The sequence below is a fragment of the Podarcis bocagei genome (genome assembly GCF_964188305.1).
Source record: "Podarcis bocagei genome assembly, chromosome: 2".
NCBI lineage: Eukaryota > Metazoa > Chordata > Lepidosauria > Squamata > Lacertidae > Podarcis > Podarcis bocagei.
The window spans coordinates 64,642,689-64,660,671 of NC_138126.1; the positions used below are offsets into that span (position 1 = coordinate 64,642,689).

The 17,983-nt window shown below is 41.4% G+C and overlaps 2 protein-coding genes across 5 annotated transcripts in view; both read left to right on the top strand.

The window, feature by feature from the left end:
- Positions 1–17,983, top strand: part of LOC308582131 (ovomucoid-like) — a 331,104-nt gene that overhangs the window by 86,938 nt on the left and 226,183 nt on the right. The gene's annotated exons all lie outside the window — the stretch shown is intronic.
- The window catches only part of RNF145 (ring finger protein 145), a 74,608-nt gene that overhangs the window by 9,545 nt on the left and 47,080 nt on the right, over positions 1–17,983 (top strand). For all 3 annotated transcript variants that reach the window (XM_081184943.1, XM_081184942.1, XM_081184944.1), the window contains exon 2: positions 14,345–14,558. In XM_081184943.1, the coding sequence (XP_081041069.1) occupies positions 14,375–14,558 (184 nt within the window). In that variant the 5' untranslated portion in view covers positions 14,345–14,374. The remainder of the gene's footprint in view (positions 1–14,344; positions 14,559–17,983) is intronic.

The following is a 17,983-nucleotide window of genomic DNA, read 5'->3' on the forward strand; positions in this document are numbered from 1 at the left end:
AAGTACCAAAACCTGGTTCAATGCCCATGGGATTACTGTGCTTGATTGGCCAGCAAACTCGCCTGACCTGAACCCCATAGAGAATCTATGGGGTATTGCCAAGAGACAGATGAGAGACATGAGATCGAGCAATGCAGAAGAGCTGAAGCCTACTGTTAAAGCTTCCTGGTCTTCCATAACACTTCAGCAATGCCATAGGCTGATAGCATCCATGCCACGCCGCATTGAGGCAGTAATTGATGCAAAGGGGGCCCAAACCAAGTACTGAGTACATATGCATGCTTCTACTTCTCAGGGGTCCAATATTGCTCTATTTGCAGTCCTTGTTTTGCTGATTTCATTTAATATTCTAATTTTCTGAAATTGTTAATTTGGGGTTTTCAACAGCTGTACGCCATGATCGTCACAATTATAACAAATAAAGGCTTGACATATGTCGCTTTGCATGTCATGAGTCTATCTCATATATTAGTTTCACCTTTTAAGCTGAATTACTGAAATAAATGAACTTTTCCACGATATTCTAATTTTCCGAGTTTCACCTGTATATGCCTGGTATCTCCTTCAAAAATGATCAGACTGATTGTAAAGTAAAAACATTAAGGGTAGTTCAGTCGGTAGAGCGTGGGACTCTTAATCTCAGGGTCATGGGGTACACCCCAGCAGAAATGGTTTGGTTTCTTCTGAGTGACAATAATAGCTTCATAACATTCAGAGTGGCCCTCTATGCACTGGCTGCAAAAAAGGGGGGGGAGGGAAAAAAAGTGTTAGATAAAATCACTATAAATTGTTGCGGTGATTCAGAGGTTATACATTTGAAATCAAATTGGATTTGAATTTCTTGGTGTCTCCGATAACCTCTCTCTTACATCATGGATGTTGGCTCATATTCTCGCTGTATGATCTGCATTGTTTCACTGCCACTCTTGCTGTGGGTTTGTCATGGCCTTTGGCTAGAACAATAAACTTGCATTGAAAATTGAACCATCTTTATTCATGGTGGTGCCATGCTGTTTTTATTGCGATTGTCTTCATGTTTTTAATCCATTTGCCAACGAAGCTGAGAAGAGCACCCTTCTGTAGATAGAATCTTGGCTGCTGTAGCTAAGAACTTAATTTATATTAACTTGGGCGGTGGAATACTTTTGGAGACTGTGTTTTCCACAGCTTCACACACAAAATAGTCTATATCTTTCAAAACTTTCTGTGTGAACCCTTAACAATCCCACTTTGATATCATTTGGAAATTGCGCAGGTACTGCGATGAACTATAGGGTGGGTTCCAGTGGAAATTCTGACAAGCCCTTAGTGTTGGTGCACACAATACTTACTTTCCACCTGAGGTTTAGCAGTATGATTATTTTCCAGGGTGCACTGCATACAGAAAGAAGTGTTCCTGTTGTTGATACCATTTTGTATAAACCCCACAATAGTCAAACTGCTTTTTTGCCAGTGTGGTATAATGGTTAAGAGCAGTACTCTCGTAATCTGGGGAACCGGGTTCGCGTCTCCGCTCCTCCGCATGCAGCTGCTGGGTGACCTTGGGCCAGTCACACTTCTTTGAAGTCTCTCAGCCCCACTCACCTCACAGAGTGTTTGTTGTGGGGGAGGAAGGGAAAGGAGAATGTTAGCCGCTTTGAGACTTCTACGGGTAGTGATAAAGCGGGATATCAAATCCAAACTCCTCCTCCTCTTCTTCTTCTTCTTCTTCTTCTTCTTCTTCTTCTTCTTCTTCGCTTTCCCGCAGCCAGGAGGAGTTCTTGTCTTTGTGAGTGTGCAGGCAACAGGTTCAGTTTATGGCATCTCCAGTGAAAAGGGCCAGATATGAAGTTGTGGAGAAGACCTTAGCCCAAGACCCAGGAGCAGCTGATGGGGAGGGTCACTGCCGTACACCTGGCCTCTGGAAAGTGGCATCGCTGCTGCTCACCAAGGGGTGAGAGGCGGTGGGGAGGTTGGTACCCTGGGAGGAATGTCAGGTGGGCACTGCCAGTGCGCCTGCTGGCCTGCTAAGTGGCAAATCACTCAGAGCCAGCAGTAGATCCTGGTCTACCTTCTGCCCACTCCTGCCCCACACCACACATCTTAATATAAACCAATGTTGTGTTCATCTCTAGAGTTACCTCTCTAGTCCATTAGAAACATACCGTATTTCTCCGTGGAGAAGACTCCCCCATGTATAAGATGCCCCCTATGGGGGGGACACTCAAATTTAAGAAATTTGCACTATATACTATCCATGATGACCCCCCACTTTTAAGCATAATTTTTAAAGAAACAAACATAGTCTTATACACGGAAAAATACGGTAGTTATTTAACTATGGTCAAACATTGCGAAATACGCCATCATAACCTGAGGATGATGGTAATACTTGAACTAGTCCGCTGCTACTTATCATGATTGCCTTTTAAAAACTTGGTTTTTTTATAAAAAAAAACCCCAGCTACAGTCACCTTATTTTAGTTTTACATTTTTTTTATTTGAGAAAAACAAATGGCAACTGTAGGCTGATCCCTATGTATTTCACAATGAAGAGAAGAACTTGGCAGTGAATTAAAAAAGAACTTTGCCTATTCTTGCTGAAAACTGCAATAATTACTATTTTAAAAATAAAAATTATTTTCACTTCACAGTGTTATGTGTTCCCATAAGCATTTCAATTAGCATAATATCAGGCCTGTAAAGCACAAACTTTTTTTTTTAACAAAAAAGAAAAGAGACTTTAATCTTTCTCTCTCTCCCTTTGTCTTGCCTTCCAAGTTCTTGGCTATTCTTTAACAATGTTTGGCTGGCATCTTCTCCCTGCTGTGGGAGATGCAAAAGGGCTTTTTCTCACAAGACCGCAATTAGGAAGAACAGGAATCGCAAGGCATTGGTTTCCCTTGTTCCCTTTGCGTAATCATAAACTCCAAAGACCTTGCCTGCTTCATCAGATGCTCCTCCTGCACGTTGAGGGCAATGAGCAGCTTTAACTTCCTCATGTTTTGTAAATCAGAAGTATTTTACTTTATTGGTTAAAGTGAATGGTTGTGGCTTTTCTGATACTATCTCTATTAATACAGCCTGCAAGTGGGGCGAAATTATTGAACAACTATAACCGGGAGATACTGTACATTACCATAGTTTTCTGTGTATAAGACAACTTTTTTATTATAAAATAATGTTTAAAATTGGGGGTCGTCTTACACATGGATAGGGCGGGGGCGGGCGATTGGTTGCAGCCGTGAGCAGGAGATTGTCAGCGGCGATTGGTTGGGTGATTAGTGTCTGTGGCAATCCCTGTTGTTGATTGGCTGCTGCTGTGGCAGTTGGGCAGGCGATCGGCGGCTGCTGAGCAATTTTTGGCAATCTGGGCAACCCCCTCCCAAAAATGCTCAACAACTCTGGGTAATCTCCCCCCATTTTCTTAATTTGGAGTCCCCCAAAATAGGGGTCGTCTTAAACACAGGGTCGTACTATACACGGAAAAATACAGTAATTTTGCAAGAATTGGTGTTGCAGGTTGGAACAGAATCTTGACATAGAACTAACAAGAAATGACTTTGCCAGGTTTCTGTTTGGTGAGTTCACAAAAGCCTGTGTAAGAGAGAAGTTCAATCAGGGTAGGCTTAATTTTTTTATAAAAATACATTTAAAACATAATAATACACTGGTAGTAAGGGTTTCTCAATATTCTTTCTTAAGGGAAGAATAACTGCTCGTTGCTTTCTGTGTTAGCTTAATTTCCAGATTGGCAGTTGTATTGAATGCTAAAACAAAGTACAATATGTTCAGGGCTTTTTCCAGCTGGAACTCACTGGAACTCAGTCCCGGCACCTCATTACAAGAGAACAAGGGAGGCAGGCTTTCCTTGTGGGTTCCAGCCCCTCTTTTTCTAGAAACATGGCACTGAATGTGTTTAATATTAGCCCTTCTTCTTTCTGAGTTTTAGAGGGCGCACATTACCAAGATGTTATTGAAGTATGTTTGCATGATGTGCCAGGCTGCTGAACTAAACCGGAGAGGCAAATACTTGAAAGCACTTGTCTTGAGAGCGAGCAGAGTGTGCTCTCGCTTGTTTGCTATATGCAGCTATATATCGCAGGCAGCTCCGTACAATAAACTGTTGTTCATAACTGAAGGGACGTCATATCTGAATCATCTTATCAATTCTTCTTCTCCGACCACTGGCACAACAGTGTATCTAGCTGTGGATTAATGTTTTGGTGGCTGGGACTACCGTTCTAATGGTATTCTGAGGCCGAAGCAGATCTATGAAACTCTTGGAAAGCCTTTCCTAAACCTAGATATTGACGAGCCTTATAAAACTGAAGTGGACATGGGTTGAAATGTTGGCAAGATCAGCTGTGCTTTCTTGCACAATCCATTTAAAGGAGCTGCATGCTTTACACACAGACACCCAGTTCCAAGATACTGTAGTAGTTTTGCTGTTGTATAACATCATGTATTCAGTTTTGTTGTGTTAAATTGCTGCCTTTCATCTTTCTCTCCAATCTTCTATGATTCTCCTGCCTCCGACATAAGTGTGTTCATAGCAATCACCACCTTTTCCTTACCCACCTTTCGTGGGTGAGCAGCCGCCTCTGAGTTGTACAGGTAGCCTGCCCTGTGGGTATTTTATGCAAACTGCTTAGAGGTTTTTGTCTTATCAGGCAGCCTATCAGTCTTGTCAAATGCTTTGATTCTGGCAATATTAACTCACATTGCAGTTTTTATGGATGATTTCCAGTCATGCCTGGTTTATATGGATTTCTCTCTTGCAAGAAGGTTTCCTTCCGAGTTACTTGTTTTTATTACAAGACTATTGCAGATTTCATTAGTCCTCAGTTGTACTAAATTCCTGGTCCTGCTTATGTATACCGATTTTCAGCCTTGAAAATCAACTCACACACATCATTAGAGATCCTGTTTTTATGGCACTATCGTATTATTTTCTGCTTGATTCCCGGGACACCTTTATAAGCTAATCAGGTTGTCAAAAGATAATCCTTATCTGTTAGATGTGCTAGAATTCTTTCATGCCTTACTAAAATGTATCCAGGGTTAGAGTTGGTTTAGCTCTGTTTTGTGGTAAAGGCAACAATCTGCAGGCTTGATCTTAGAAATGTGAAACGTCATTGTAATGGAGAAAATTCTGCAATTGCTGGCTTAATAAATGGGTGTTATTAGATAGTAGGCTATCTTCTTTCTCCACACCCATCTCTTCTATTCATTTGAACCATATTTTCAGTTGGATTATTTTTATGACTGAAATGGTAACTTGGGCTGGTGCAATAAGGCCTAACTATTACCATTCCACATCTCAGTTTATCCACTTGCCTGTTGCTCATCCATGCCATGCATAGATTTTGTTCTTCCCTTTTGTAAGTATTCAATCCCAATGGCTGGTTTAGCTTTCATTTGTTGTATTCATGCACATAATTTCCAAACTGTCCACTCACCCACACCCAAGTGGAACTTGTTTTTTAAAACAGTGCTCTGAAAACAGGGGATTGCAGGAGAGTAAGCGGGACTTAGAACTGTGCCAATAGTGTCCTTTGCTAACAGAATCCACACCACAATCCAAAAGGGTCTATAGCAGGGGTAGGTGGAAAGAAGGGACCATGAACTATCAGTGGATCCCCTCCCACCTACTGGGTCCTCAGATTCATAAACAATACTGAGCTACTTGGATCTTGGTCTGATCTGCTCTCACTTCCTTTGTGTGTGATTAGGATCATATATTTATTTATTTTATAATAATTTTCGTACCTCATCACATTTCCAAAGGAATTTTTAAGCCGTTTAACACAGACCAGTTCAGCCTGTAGACCAGGGGTATCAAACATAGTGCCTTGTAGATGCTGTTGGACAAGAATGCCCGTCAGCCTCAAGCAGCAAGGCAAATGTTCAGGCATGATAGTTCAACGACATCGGAAGGAAAACATGTTGGCTATTCCTGCCTTAGATGTTCAGTGATCGTGAGGGTGTACTTTTGATTTGTAATAATAATAATAATAATAATAATAATAATAATAATAATAATAATAATAATAATTTATTATTTATACCTCGCCCATCTGGCTGGGCCTCCCCAGCCACTCTGGGCGGCTTCCATAAAAACCAAAAATACAATAAAATATCACACGTTAAAAACTTCCCTGAACAGGGCTGCCTTAAGATGTCTTCTGAATGTCAGGTAGTTGTTTATCGCTTTGACATCTGCTGGAAGGGCGTTCCACAGGGCGGGCGCCACTACCGAGAAGGCCCTCTGCCTGGTTCCCTGTAGCTTTGCTTCTCGCAATGAGGGAACCGCCAGAAGGCCCTTGGCGCTGGACCTCAGCGTCCGGGCAGAATGATGGGGGTGGAGAGGCTCCTTCAGGTATACTGGACCGAGGCCGTTTAGGGCTTTAAAGGTCAGCACCAACACTTTGTAAATTTAAAGTCTGTCAATGGACCATGGGAACACTAGTTTTTAATTATCTTATGTGTAGATCTCTTTGCGACACTGCTTTAGAACGCAGTTAATAAATTTATTGCAATAATAATAGTTTTTGAGTACACCATCTATGACTTAAATAAGCTTACCCCTGGCTTAGCATCTTGATATTGTGTCGTCTCTTGATATTACATTGTTTTGAAAACTCCCGTTGCCACCTTTCTCCTTGTTTAATTGGTTACTACTTTGTCTTCTCTTTGGTTAAGAGTAATTGGTACATTTAGCTGTCTGTGGTTTATGTAGGAAAAAACAAGTACAGTCAGCCTACTGCTATGCAAACTATGTGCTGGAAAAGACTTAACTGCAATTATAGGTTTGTAGGTGTTGGGTTAACCGACATCTCAATTGAAAGCCTTCACCCGACTGAGCAGTAATGCAGTGTCCTTCTCATACAACAGAGCCTATCTGTTGACAGTAAGTGACTGTGAGCGCTGAAAGCTACATTGACAGAAGGGCACTTTATGCAGTTCTCCCAGTTCATACTGTCATCGCTTTGGTGACTACACAGCACCTCTGGTCAGTCCATCAAATATCAGATGCATTACTTGCATTTTTAAAAGTTCAAATAGAATGTAGCACAGATCAAAGTTTTGAGGCTTTATGCCCAGACTGAGTTCAGTTATTAAAAGGGTGTTGTTTAGTCATATAACAGCTGAGCTCAAATTGACTCAATGAGCAGACATCGCTGCAGCAGCTTTCCATGTTTGTCTCTGCCAGTGTTCAGTATCGCTAAAAGTTGTAGCCATAGTTGGTTTTTTTAAACCATGGCTTAGTACAGTAGCTGGTTGTGTGACAGTCTACATGGCAATAGTGTGTGATAGCTACATCCATCAGCACTGGAATGTGGTCCCTGGGGTGTGTATGTTGGCCAATGTTGAATGTGGCCCTTGAGACAAAAAGGGTCAGCAACCCACAGCTTAGTGTGTTGTGCGAATGCTGCCCAGAAGCTTAACTATACTTTGTTTATTGCCATCAAACGACAATCTGAAGCCATGATAAGTTAGTGTATGGGCCAATGGCATGCCACTATGTACAAATTGAGCACCTTTCCCTAATCATGGTTTGTTTAGCCAACAACCACAGATGCTCAAAAAGCTACAAAGACATGAGGCATTTGGGAAACAAAACAAGCTTTGCAGAAACAACCAATGGTTTATTAGAACCCCTGGGGTCGACAAGCCATGTTTAACTTGGTCTTTAATATACAATTTTATAAAATTTTTATTGGTTTTACAAAATTTTAGAGAACAAACAAACACCTAAAAAGACAAACATACACGTATAATTTCATAACATATTTTCATAAACCTCTTTTCTGGGACTTCCCCATACCCCCCCTTTCTGCATCCCAATGTCCATAATTTTATAGCAACTCCCAATTGTTGCTTTCCAACCTCTGTCATCTTGGTCATCTCTGTATTCTAACCTTATATCACTGTATCCCTTTGTTCCTGAAAACCACAACACTCTAACATTCATTAAGTTTATAATAGTCCTTAAGATAACTTTTGAATTTTCTCCATTCTTCTTCCGCCGTCTCTTTTCCTTGGTCACGGATTCTGCCTGTCATCTCGGCCAATGTCATATAGTCCATCACTTTCATCTGCCATTCTTCCAGAGTGGGTAGATCTTGTGTCTTCCAATACTTTGCGATGAGTATTCTTGCTGCTGTTGTAGCGTACATAAAAAAAGTTCTATCCCTCTTTGACACCAATTGGCCGACAATGCCCAAGAGAAAGGCCTCTGGTTTTTTAGGAAAAGTACATTTAAGTACCTTTTTCATTTCATTATAGATCATTTCCCAGAAAGCCTTAATCTTCGGGCATGTCCACCAAAGGTGATAGAAGGTACCTTCAGTCTCTTTACATTTCCAACATTTGTTATCGGGCAAATGATAAATTTTTGCCAGCTTGACTGGGGTCATGTACCACCTATAGACCATTTTCATAATGTTTTCCTTTAAGGCATTACATGCCGTGAATTTAATACCGGTGTTCCATAACCATTCCCAATCAGCTGACATAATGTTGTGTCCAACATCCTGTGCCCACTTAATCATAACCGATTTAACTGTTTCATCCTGTGTATTCCATTTCAGCAGCAAGTTATACATTCTTGATAAATTCTTAGTATTGGGTTCTAGCAGTTCAGTCTCTAGTTTTGATTTTTCCACCTGAAAGCCAATTTTCCTGTCCTGTTTAAAACACTCCATTATTTGATGATATTGGAGCCAATATTGTATTTTATGCTTCATTTTCTCATAACTTTGTAATTTCCATTTATCTCCCTCCTGTTCCAAGATTTCCCAATACTTCGGCCATCCGACCTCCATATTGAGTTTCTTCACTGCCTTAGCCTCCACTGGTGACACCCATCTAGGGGTTTTGTTTTCCAACAGATCTTTATATCTTATCCAAACATTAAACAATGCTTTTCTAACAATGTGATTTTTAAAGACGCTATGCAGCTTGATTTTATCATACCATAGATATGCATGCCAACCGAAAGCATTATTAAAACCTTCCAGATCCAAGATGTCTGTGTTCTCGAGGAGCATCCATTCTTTCAGCCAGCAAAACGCTGCTGCCTCATAGTACAATTTTAAGTCCGGCAGGGCAAAACCCCCTCTTTCTTTAGCATCTGTCAATATTTTAAATTTAATTCTGGGCTTTTTGCCCTGCCAGACAAATTTCGAGATATCTTTCTGCCACCTCTTAAAACATTCCAGCTTGTCAAGAATCTGCAATGTCTGAAACAAGAATAACATTCTAGGCAATACATTCATTTTAATCACTGCAATTCGGCCTAACATTGACAATTTCAGATTTGACCATATTTCTAGATCTTTTTTAATTTCTGACCAACATTTTTCATAATTATCCTTATACAGATTCACATTTTTAGATGTCAAATAAACCCCTAGGTATTTCACCTTCTTGACCACCGTCAGCCCTGTCTCCTCTTGGAATTTCTCCTTTTCCGTATCTGTTAGATTTTTTCCTAAAACTTTGGTTTTTTGTTTATTCAACTTAAATCCGGCTACCTGGCCAAACTGTTGGATTATTTCTAGCACCTTTTTCGTGCTAGTGTTTGGCTCTTGCAAAGTCAATACTAGGTCATCTGCAAATGCTCTTAACTTGTAATGTTTAGCTCCGACCTGCACTCCTTTAACCTGCTGGTCATGCTGGTCATTCCTAATCATATTCAGCAACACCTCCAGAACTGAAATAAATAGCAATGGGGAAATTGGGCACCCCTGTCGTGTTCCTTTTTCTATCTTAAGTTCCTCAGTTATTACATTGTTTACAATCAATTTAGCTTTTTGTTCAGAGTATATTGCCGCCATACCATTCTCAAAACCTTGGCCTACCCCCATCCCGTGAAGATTCTTTATCATAAAACTCCAAGAAATATTGTCAAAGGCTTTCTCCGCGTCCACAAAAATCAATACTGCTTTAGTGTTTATATTCACCTCTAGCTTTTCCAAAATATCTATTATATTCCTTACATTGTCTGCTAGGTGTCTTTTTGGGAGAAAGCCTGCTTGGTCCTTATGAATCTTCTCCATCAGCACTTTTTTAAATCTTTTTGCCAGAATGTCTGCAAAAATTTTGTAATCCACATTAAGTAGTGATATTGGGCGGTAGTTCTTCAGTTGAGTCTTTTCAGTCTCTGTCTTTGGTATGAGTGAAATAAATGCTTCTTTCCACGATTCAGGTGCCTTCTTCCCCTCTAGAATCTCGTTACAGACTTCTTTTAATGGTTGAATCAACCATTCCTTCAACGATTTGTAGTATCTAGAAGTCAGTCCATCTGGTCCTGGAGATTTGCCCAGTTGCATATTCTGAATGGCAGCCTCTATCTCTTGTTCTGTTATTCTCTGGTTCAGATCCATCTTACTTTGATGAGAGATTTTTTGTAGTCCATATTTATCAAGGAATTTATCTATATCTTCTTCATTTTGCGGGCCTTGAGTGTAAAGTTTTTTAAAATAGCTCACGAAGCAATTTCTAATTTCATTAGGTTTAGATATACTCTTTCCATCCACTTCTAGGCTTGTAACTGTATTTAGTTTCTGCCTTTTCTTCAGTTGCCATGCCAAAAGTTTACCACATTTATTTGCCGATTCGAATGTCTTTTGTTTCATTTGCTTTATCTTCCATTCAATCTCTTGGTTCATCAATTCCATGTATTGTGTTTGATATAACTTAATCTCTCTTAAAATCTCCTGGGACTTTGGTTTTACTCTTAATTTTTTCTCTCCTTCCTTTATCTTTTCCAAAATCTTTTCTTTTTTCTCATTTTGTTTTTTCCTCTTTATTGAGTTTTGTTGAATCAAAAAACCTCGCATCACAGCTTTGCTTGCGTCCCAGATCACTCTTTTTTCCACATCAGCCCTCAAATTTATTTCAAAATAGTCCTTTAAAGTTTTTTGGGCCTTCATAAGGATCTCCTTATCTCGAAAGAGGGTGTCATTCATTCTCCATCTAAATTGACCAGTTGTTGTAAGTTTCATCTCCATCTTCACAGTGTTATGGTCGGAGCAAGTTTTTGGGCAGATTTCTACCTTCTTAATCTTTGGAGCCATACCACTAGTAATCCAAATTTGGTCAATTCTGGTCCAGGTCATCATTGCTTGGGAGAAAAAGGTTCCCTCTCTCTCCAGAGGGTTCCTTGTTCTCCATATATCAATCAAGTCCATGTTTTCCGTCATTTCGAAAAAGGTCTTAGGAAGTCTCCCTTCCTTAGTAACTGTTAGTCTTTGTGCCTTGTCCATGTTAGTAGAGACCACACCGTTCATGTCTCCCATAATTATCATATTGTAATCCAAATAGTCCATCAGAGTTTCATGAAGCCTCTTGAAGAAGTCAGATTTGCCTTCATTTGGTGCGTAGATTCCAACAATCAAAAGTTTTTCTCCTTGTACTTGTATCTCCACTGCCAAGTATCTCCCTTGTTCGTCTTTAAAAATCATTTTTGGTGCCCATTTCTCTTTTACATATATCACAACTCCTCTTTTTTTTACTTTGTCTGATGAGATAAATTCTTGTCCTAGTCTTTTATTTGTAAGTAGTCTCCTGTGGGCTCTGGTTATGTGAGTTTCTTGCAGACATATCAAATCCAATTGTTCTCTGTTCAAAATGTGAAAAACTTGTCGTCTCTTCAAAGGCCCATTGAGCCCATTACAATTCCAGCTAAGGAATTGCAGAGCCATCTTGTTATTTTTCTGGCACTCCTCCAACAGCTCCAAGTTGTTGCTCTTCCTCTGATGGTGGTGGTTTGTGTCCAAACGAAAGATTCAGAATGTCTAATGCTCTCCTCTGTTCTGCAATTGGGTCCACAGTCCCCTTCTGCAGGTCCTCTTGATTTCTGTCCAAAAATTTGTCTTTGTCTTGAATAGTCTTTATTTTCACCTTCTTTCTCTTGTAATCAAAGGACAGTCCCTGTGGGAATTCCCACCTGAAGCGAATGGAGTTTTTCTTTTACAAAAGAGCCAAGTCCTTATAAAAGTTTCTCAAATCCAAGATATATTTTGGAATGTCTTTAAAAATCTGTACAGTTGAGTTTCCAATTTGCAAGGCCTTTTCAAAGTGTAGTCCTAATAATTTGTCTCTTTCTTCCTTAGATCTAAGTGTAATCAGACAGTCTCTCAGGGTCTTTCTGTCCTGCTTTTTGCCCAGTCTAAAGGCTGTTGTAATTTTAAATTCGTCTTCCTCCAGATCCCAACAATCAGCAAACTCCTGTGTTAAAAACTCCGCGAGGTTGTCACTTTCGTTCTCTGGAATCAGTCTCAATTTCAAATTTCTCTCTTTTCTCTGTAGTTCCCACAGAGCCAAAGTTGCGTCGTGCTCATGAACCTTCTTGGCAATCGGTTCTAAATTCTCTTGGGTCTCTCCAGCGATAGCTCTAGCTTCCTCAGCAATTTTACGTGTAGCAGAATTTTCCTCAACCAATTTATTTATAGATTCTGTGTTCTGGTCTAGTCTTGCTGATATTTCTGTTAATTTTTGTGTATTTTCTGAAGTCTGTTTTGTCAGAGACTCCAGGGATTGATTTATCTTAAGCAAGGCTTGTGTCACGGCATCCATGGAGACAGCTGTCACTTTTTCTTGTCCTGTTGTTCCTGCAGGTCCGGAAGTTACGCCTGTGATTGAGCCTCTTTTCTTTAGTTGTTGTTGCTGCTGCTGGTGCTGTTGTTGTTGTTTGGTCTTGGCTCTTGTGACTATCTCTTCTTGTGAACCACTCATGTCAAGGTCGTTTCCCACGGGAGCTGTTCCCCACTGGAAAGTTCCACTGTCTTAGGCTGTGCCGACCTTTACTTTACCCTCTAGGGGGAGCAAATCAAAATGTCCAAATACAAAATGTCCAAATACATAGGCAAAGAGAATATCCAAATACGTAGGAAGAAGGAGAAAGAGAAAAATTAAAGCAAGTGTAGCTGGAGGCTTGTAGCTGCAAATTGCCACAATTTCCCAGTAGATACTGTCTCAGCCTGCTCTGATGTACTGTAGCCAGGCAATGCAAAAACTTTATATCACAATGTAACTTTCACAGGGAAAAGTCAGTTCAGTGTCCTATTGTCCTATAAGGCAGACCGTTTCATGTTCTTAAGACAGCTGAGGCAGCAGAAGGTTTTTCTTTTAAATAAATCATGCAGTTGTCAAAGTCTCTCTTGCCTCCCCTCTGCCCTGCTAGCTAGAGGGGAGATCTAAAGTCCAAATGTCAGGTTTAATTAAACAAAAACAAAGTCTTTGACGGATGCAGCTTTACAGTTCCGTTGCTTTCACTTTCATGCAGTCGGGGGGAGGCAGACTTCCTTAATTTTGACCTCCCCGTTTTCAACCAAATTTCCAAGTTTTAATTCCAAATAAAGGTTCCGTTTTACTCACGGGTTTTTTCTGTCCGTAGTTTACAGGAAGGAATCGGCGTTCTCCACTAATAGCGACGCGGCTTCACCCTGCGGGCTGGGTAGCGATTCTCAGCACCGCGCTCCCCCGATGTCGTTCCAGAGCCTTTAAAACGGCTCTTTCTGCGGTAAAGGGGGGGCGCTTTTGGTGCCCACCGAATCTCCTCGTTCACAGGCTTCCGCGCCTGTGATTTTAGGGGTCCCCCGCTTGCCGTAGCGGGACAGACCCGAACTCGCAGGGCAGTCCTTCTCCGGAGCTCGGAAAAGGACCGCCATTAGCGCTGGCGCCGACCGGAAGTCCCTGGTCTTTAATATACAAACCATGGTTTACTATTATGTGCAACCAGATCAGTGTGTGTTTCTTTATCATACATATCGCCGTCCAACATAGCCTTGGGTGGTGTGAAAAAGGAAGGCTTTAATGTTGTTTAAAATAGGGGGAAAGTTTGACAAGGAGCAAACCCTGTTTTTAAAAGCGGCCTAGAAGACTTCACCTATTTTATGTCAGATCTTTTGTCCAATCCTGCTCCAACGAATCATACAAAAATTACTAAAAGGTGAAACTGTAGAAAATATCCTGTTTCGACAGCCCTTTTAACATGCTTTAAAGACTTTATATGGAGCAACTGAAAAGGTAAAAGAGAGTCCAGACTTAAAGGGTAGCTGGTTTATTTTGAATCTGAAGTTAAGCTTTCCCCAAATCTAAAATAAGCGTGAGTGAGTACAAAATGGTGAAAACATTGCAGCTTAATGCATTGTGGTGAAATTGAGGGTGCTTTTTCTGATTTGTAGCCCACCTTTGTGAAGAATGTTTACCATCAAACTTCCATCTACTTAGTCAGTGTGAACAGTACTGAGCCACGTAAGCCAGTGGTCTCACTCTGTACAAGACAGCTTCATAAATTTTAATGCTGTGGATACTTTGGTGTGCCTAACTTGCTGTCTTTGGCTCTTTACAGTCTGCTACCCATCCATTGATAAGGAACAGAATGGCTGCCAAGGAGAAGTTGGAAGCAATGTTAAATGTGGCCTTGCGGGTCCCAAGCATCATGCTTTTGGATGTCTTGTACAGATGGGATGTCAGTTCCTTCTTCCAGCAGATCCAAAGAAGTAGCCTCAACAACAACCCCCTCTTCCAGTACAAGTACTTGGCTCTCAATATGCATTACGTGGGTGAGTATGCATTGGCTGGCCAGAGCATTTATTCCCTGCTAGTGCTGCATTCTGCCTGAAGCAAAACCTCTCTCAGTGTATTCAAAAGCATCTGATGATAGTCAGTGTCTTAACAGAGAGGTTTGAGTTGCTAAGAGGCATTTAAAATCATTACTTCCTCTGGTTTATGAATTACCTGAGGGAAGGCATTCCAGAGGGTGGGTGCTGGCACCAGAAGGTTATTGTCAACAAGTGAAAAATCAGTAGGGTGCCCTCAGAAGGTATTAAATATTGACTCGGTCTGTATTGGGAGGCAGTCTGCTAGGCATCCTGGTCCCAAGTTGTATAGGTCCCAAGTTGTGTCAGCAACACAACCTTGAACTTAGGTCAGTAGCCAGTGCAGATCTTTCCACACCAATATAATATGTGTTAAGCTGGATGTTCCTGGGAGCTGCATTTTGCACCGGCTGCACCTTCTGGACCGGGTGCAAGAGCACAGTCATGGCTGCCTCCCAATTCCCAGGGTTTCCTGGGAAGAAGGACTGATCGTCAAACCACTCTAAAAATTACAGTTCTGTGAGGGAAATAGGAGGTCTCCTAACAACTCTTAGCACCCTTAGCAAACGCCTGTTCCCAGGATTCCTTGGGGGAAGATAGGACAGTTAAAGTGGTATAATAGTGTTGTAAACGTACAATACAAATGCTGTCCATATCTCCACATATGTAATTAATATTCCATAAGTGACTGGGTCACCCCTCGGGGAAAGCATTCTTGAGTAAAAATGTCTTCAGCAGGCTCCAAAACATTGTGACATTAGGTGCCTCATTTAGCGGATAATTGATTCCAGAGGGCTGGGGCCATAACACTTAAAGCTTGATTTCTAGTGCAAGCTACATGCACCTCTGGGGCGTGTGATACTCTCGTGCCCTATCTGAGGAGTGCAGTTGCCGGGCAAGGTGGTCCCATAGGATAGTTCGTTTGACAACTGATGGAGCCACGTGTGCATTTTGTAAACTCTGGCATGCTTCGTACCTGTGTATCAGAAAGACACTAGCCCTACTCAGGCACTTCCCCTGACTGTGGCAGGGTTCTAAATCATGCAGAGGAGCCTGCACATGAAGAGCAGACCTTCCCCCTTCACTGTGTGGAAAGTGGTGATGGGGACACAGAAGAGGGGTTGGCACCATTGAGCCATAACCCACTGTCCCCCACCCCACCAATGATTGTAATTGTGTGAGAGAGAATGTAAATTATGTTTGCTTTGTTCACCATCTGCTTGATGGATGAGCTGAACAACGTATACTTGGTCTGTTGTTGTTTGTTATTGTTTTTAAAATAATTATGTTTTAACTGACTGAGCTCTTTTTAAGGTACAGTGGACCCTCTGGTTATGAATTTAATTCATTTTGGGGGTCCGTGTGCACCCCAAAAAATCCATAACCAGAGGCACCGCTTCTGTGCTCGCGCGCGGTACACAGAGCACTTCTGCGCATGCGTGAGTGGCGAAACCCAGAAGAATATACTTCTGGGTTTGCCGCTTTCATAACCCGAAGATTATGTATACAGAGTGGCACGTAACCCGAGGGTCCACTGTATCTTGTAATCCTACTGTACCCTCAAATCAGATTCATTGCCTTACTTCCCAGCACATCAAAGGGGAAAATACTTTCATTTATGCTAGTACCATGCCCTTGTTTTTATTAGTATAAAACAAGCAGAGATTCAGATTCAGATATTTCAGACCATGTTGATTGCACTGCTCACCCCTGGAGGATATTAAGCAGCAAGAAAGGACGTTTCATAAGTTCGAGAAATACAGTGGTGCCCCGCAAGACGAATGCCTCGCAAGACGGAAAACTCGCTAGACGAAAGAGTTTTCCGTTTTGGAGGTGCTTCGCAAAACGAATCTCCTATGGGCTTGCTTTGCAAGACGAAAATGTCTTGCAAGTTCCTGCGGGGTTTTTTTCCTCCCCCCCCCTTTTTCTAAGCCGCTAAGCTGCTTATCCGCTAAGCTGCTAAAAGCCGCTAATAGCGCTAATCCGCTAATCCGTCAATGGGCTTGCTTCGCAAGACGAAAAAACTGCTAGACGAAGAGACTCACAGAACGGATTCTTTTCGTCTTGCGAGGCACCACTATTTCACTGAGAGAGGGGTGGTCACTGCTATTTGATTTTAGTATAAATGATTTTGTTGGTTGGATGGTCATTCATATTGATGTTTGTAAACTGTCATAAGTGGTCTAGATTTTCAAATAATAACCTTTGCCACATGATGTCTTTTATATATGTACTCTCTCCCTTCCCCGTTTCATTCATATGCTTAAGATGTACACGGACAAGAGTGGCATACAAATAATGTTACAAATAAAATTATGTAGATATAATAAAATAGCTTGTAGTGCAGATGCTAAGCTGATGCTAGATAGGAAAAATAAGTAAATTCCTTTAATTCACTGATAATCCTACCTTTCTTCAGTAGAGCTCAGGACCGTGTACATAGGGTTACTGAGCAATTGCCCATCCAGGTGCTAACCAGACCCAGACCTGCTTTTAGCTCCAGCAATGGTACTTTCAGATAATGGGCCTACCGTATCTTAGATCTATGTAAAGAAATAGAGGCACTTTCCTTTTGAGCTGCTGTACACAGTTTATCCCTCTGGCATTTTCTAAGGCTGATATGTGGGAGGTCTCTGATTCTTCAGCCTAATGCAACCACTGGCTATTCCTAGTAAGAATGCCAAAGTCAGTGTGACACAACCAGATGTAATAGTCAGATAAATTGTTACGCTTTGTGCACTTGGGAGAAAGCACCCCCTCTGACAGCTACAGAGATGTATAAAGAGTTCATAATGTTGCTGCCTTAGCCGTATTTGTGAGAATGGGGTTCGTTGTAGATTGGTGATTCTGAGCTGCATATTGGGTTTCTGGGTGAACCACGTTGGGGAGGATTGTTGGCATACACTTCTTCCATTGTGCTTGGCAATCCTTCCTTGTGAAACCTGTCCCAGAAAATAAAGGAAGTCCAACTATTGCCAGTTGCTTATGCTGCCCTCTTAAGAGTACATGTGATAAAAGTGTTGCTTTGTTTGCGCTGGTAGTAGTTCCGTTTTAATCCTATGATTGCAGGTGGGGTGATAATGATCTGCGTACATGTCTACTGCCTGCAGCATACTGATTTTCACCACAGATTACAGCCTGCAACCTGTCTTTTTGACTTGCGGAAGCTGGGCGTACGGCTTGCAGAGCTATGGAAAAAATATACTTAAGAAAAACAGCCCGAACCCTACTCCACACCAAAAGGGATAGTTAGTTGACTTCTGACTGTTTATATCTAAGTTAAGTGTAAGGCAGTACACTTGTAAGCTATTGTAGGAGCAGGCCGAGTTGATTTTGCACTGTATAGATAAAGGGTGCTTACAAGTGTTAGGACTTGGGAGCCCTGAGTT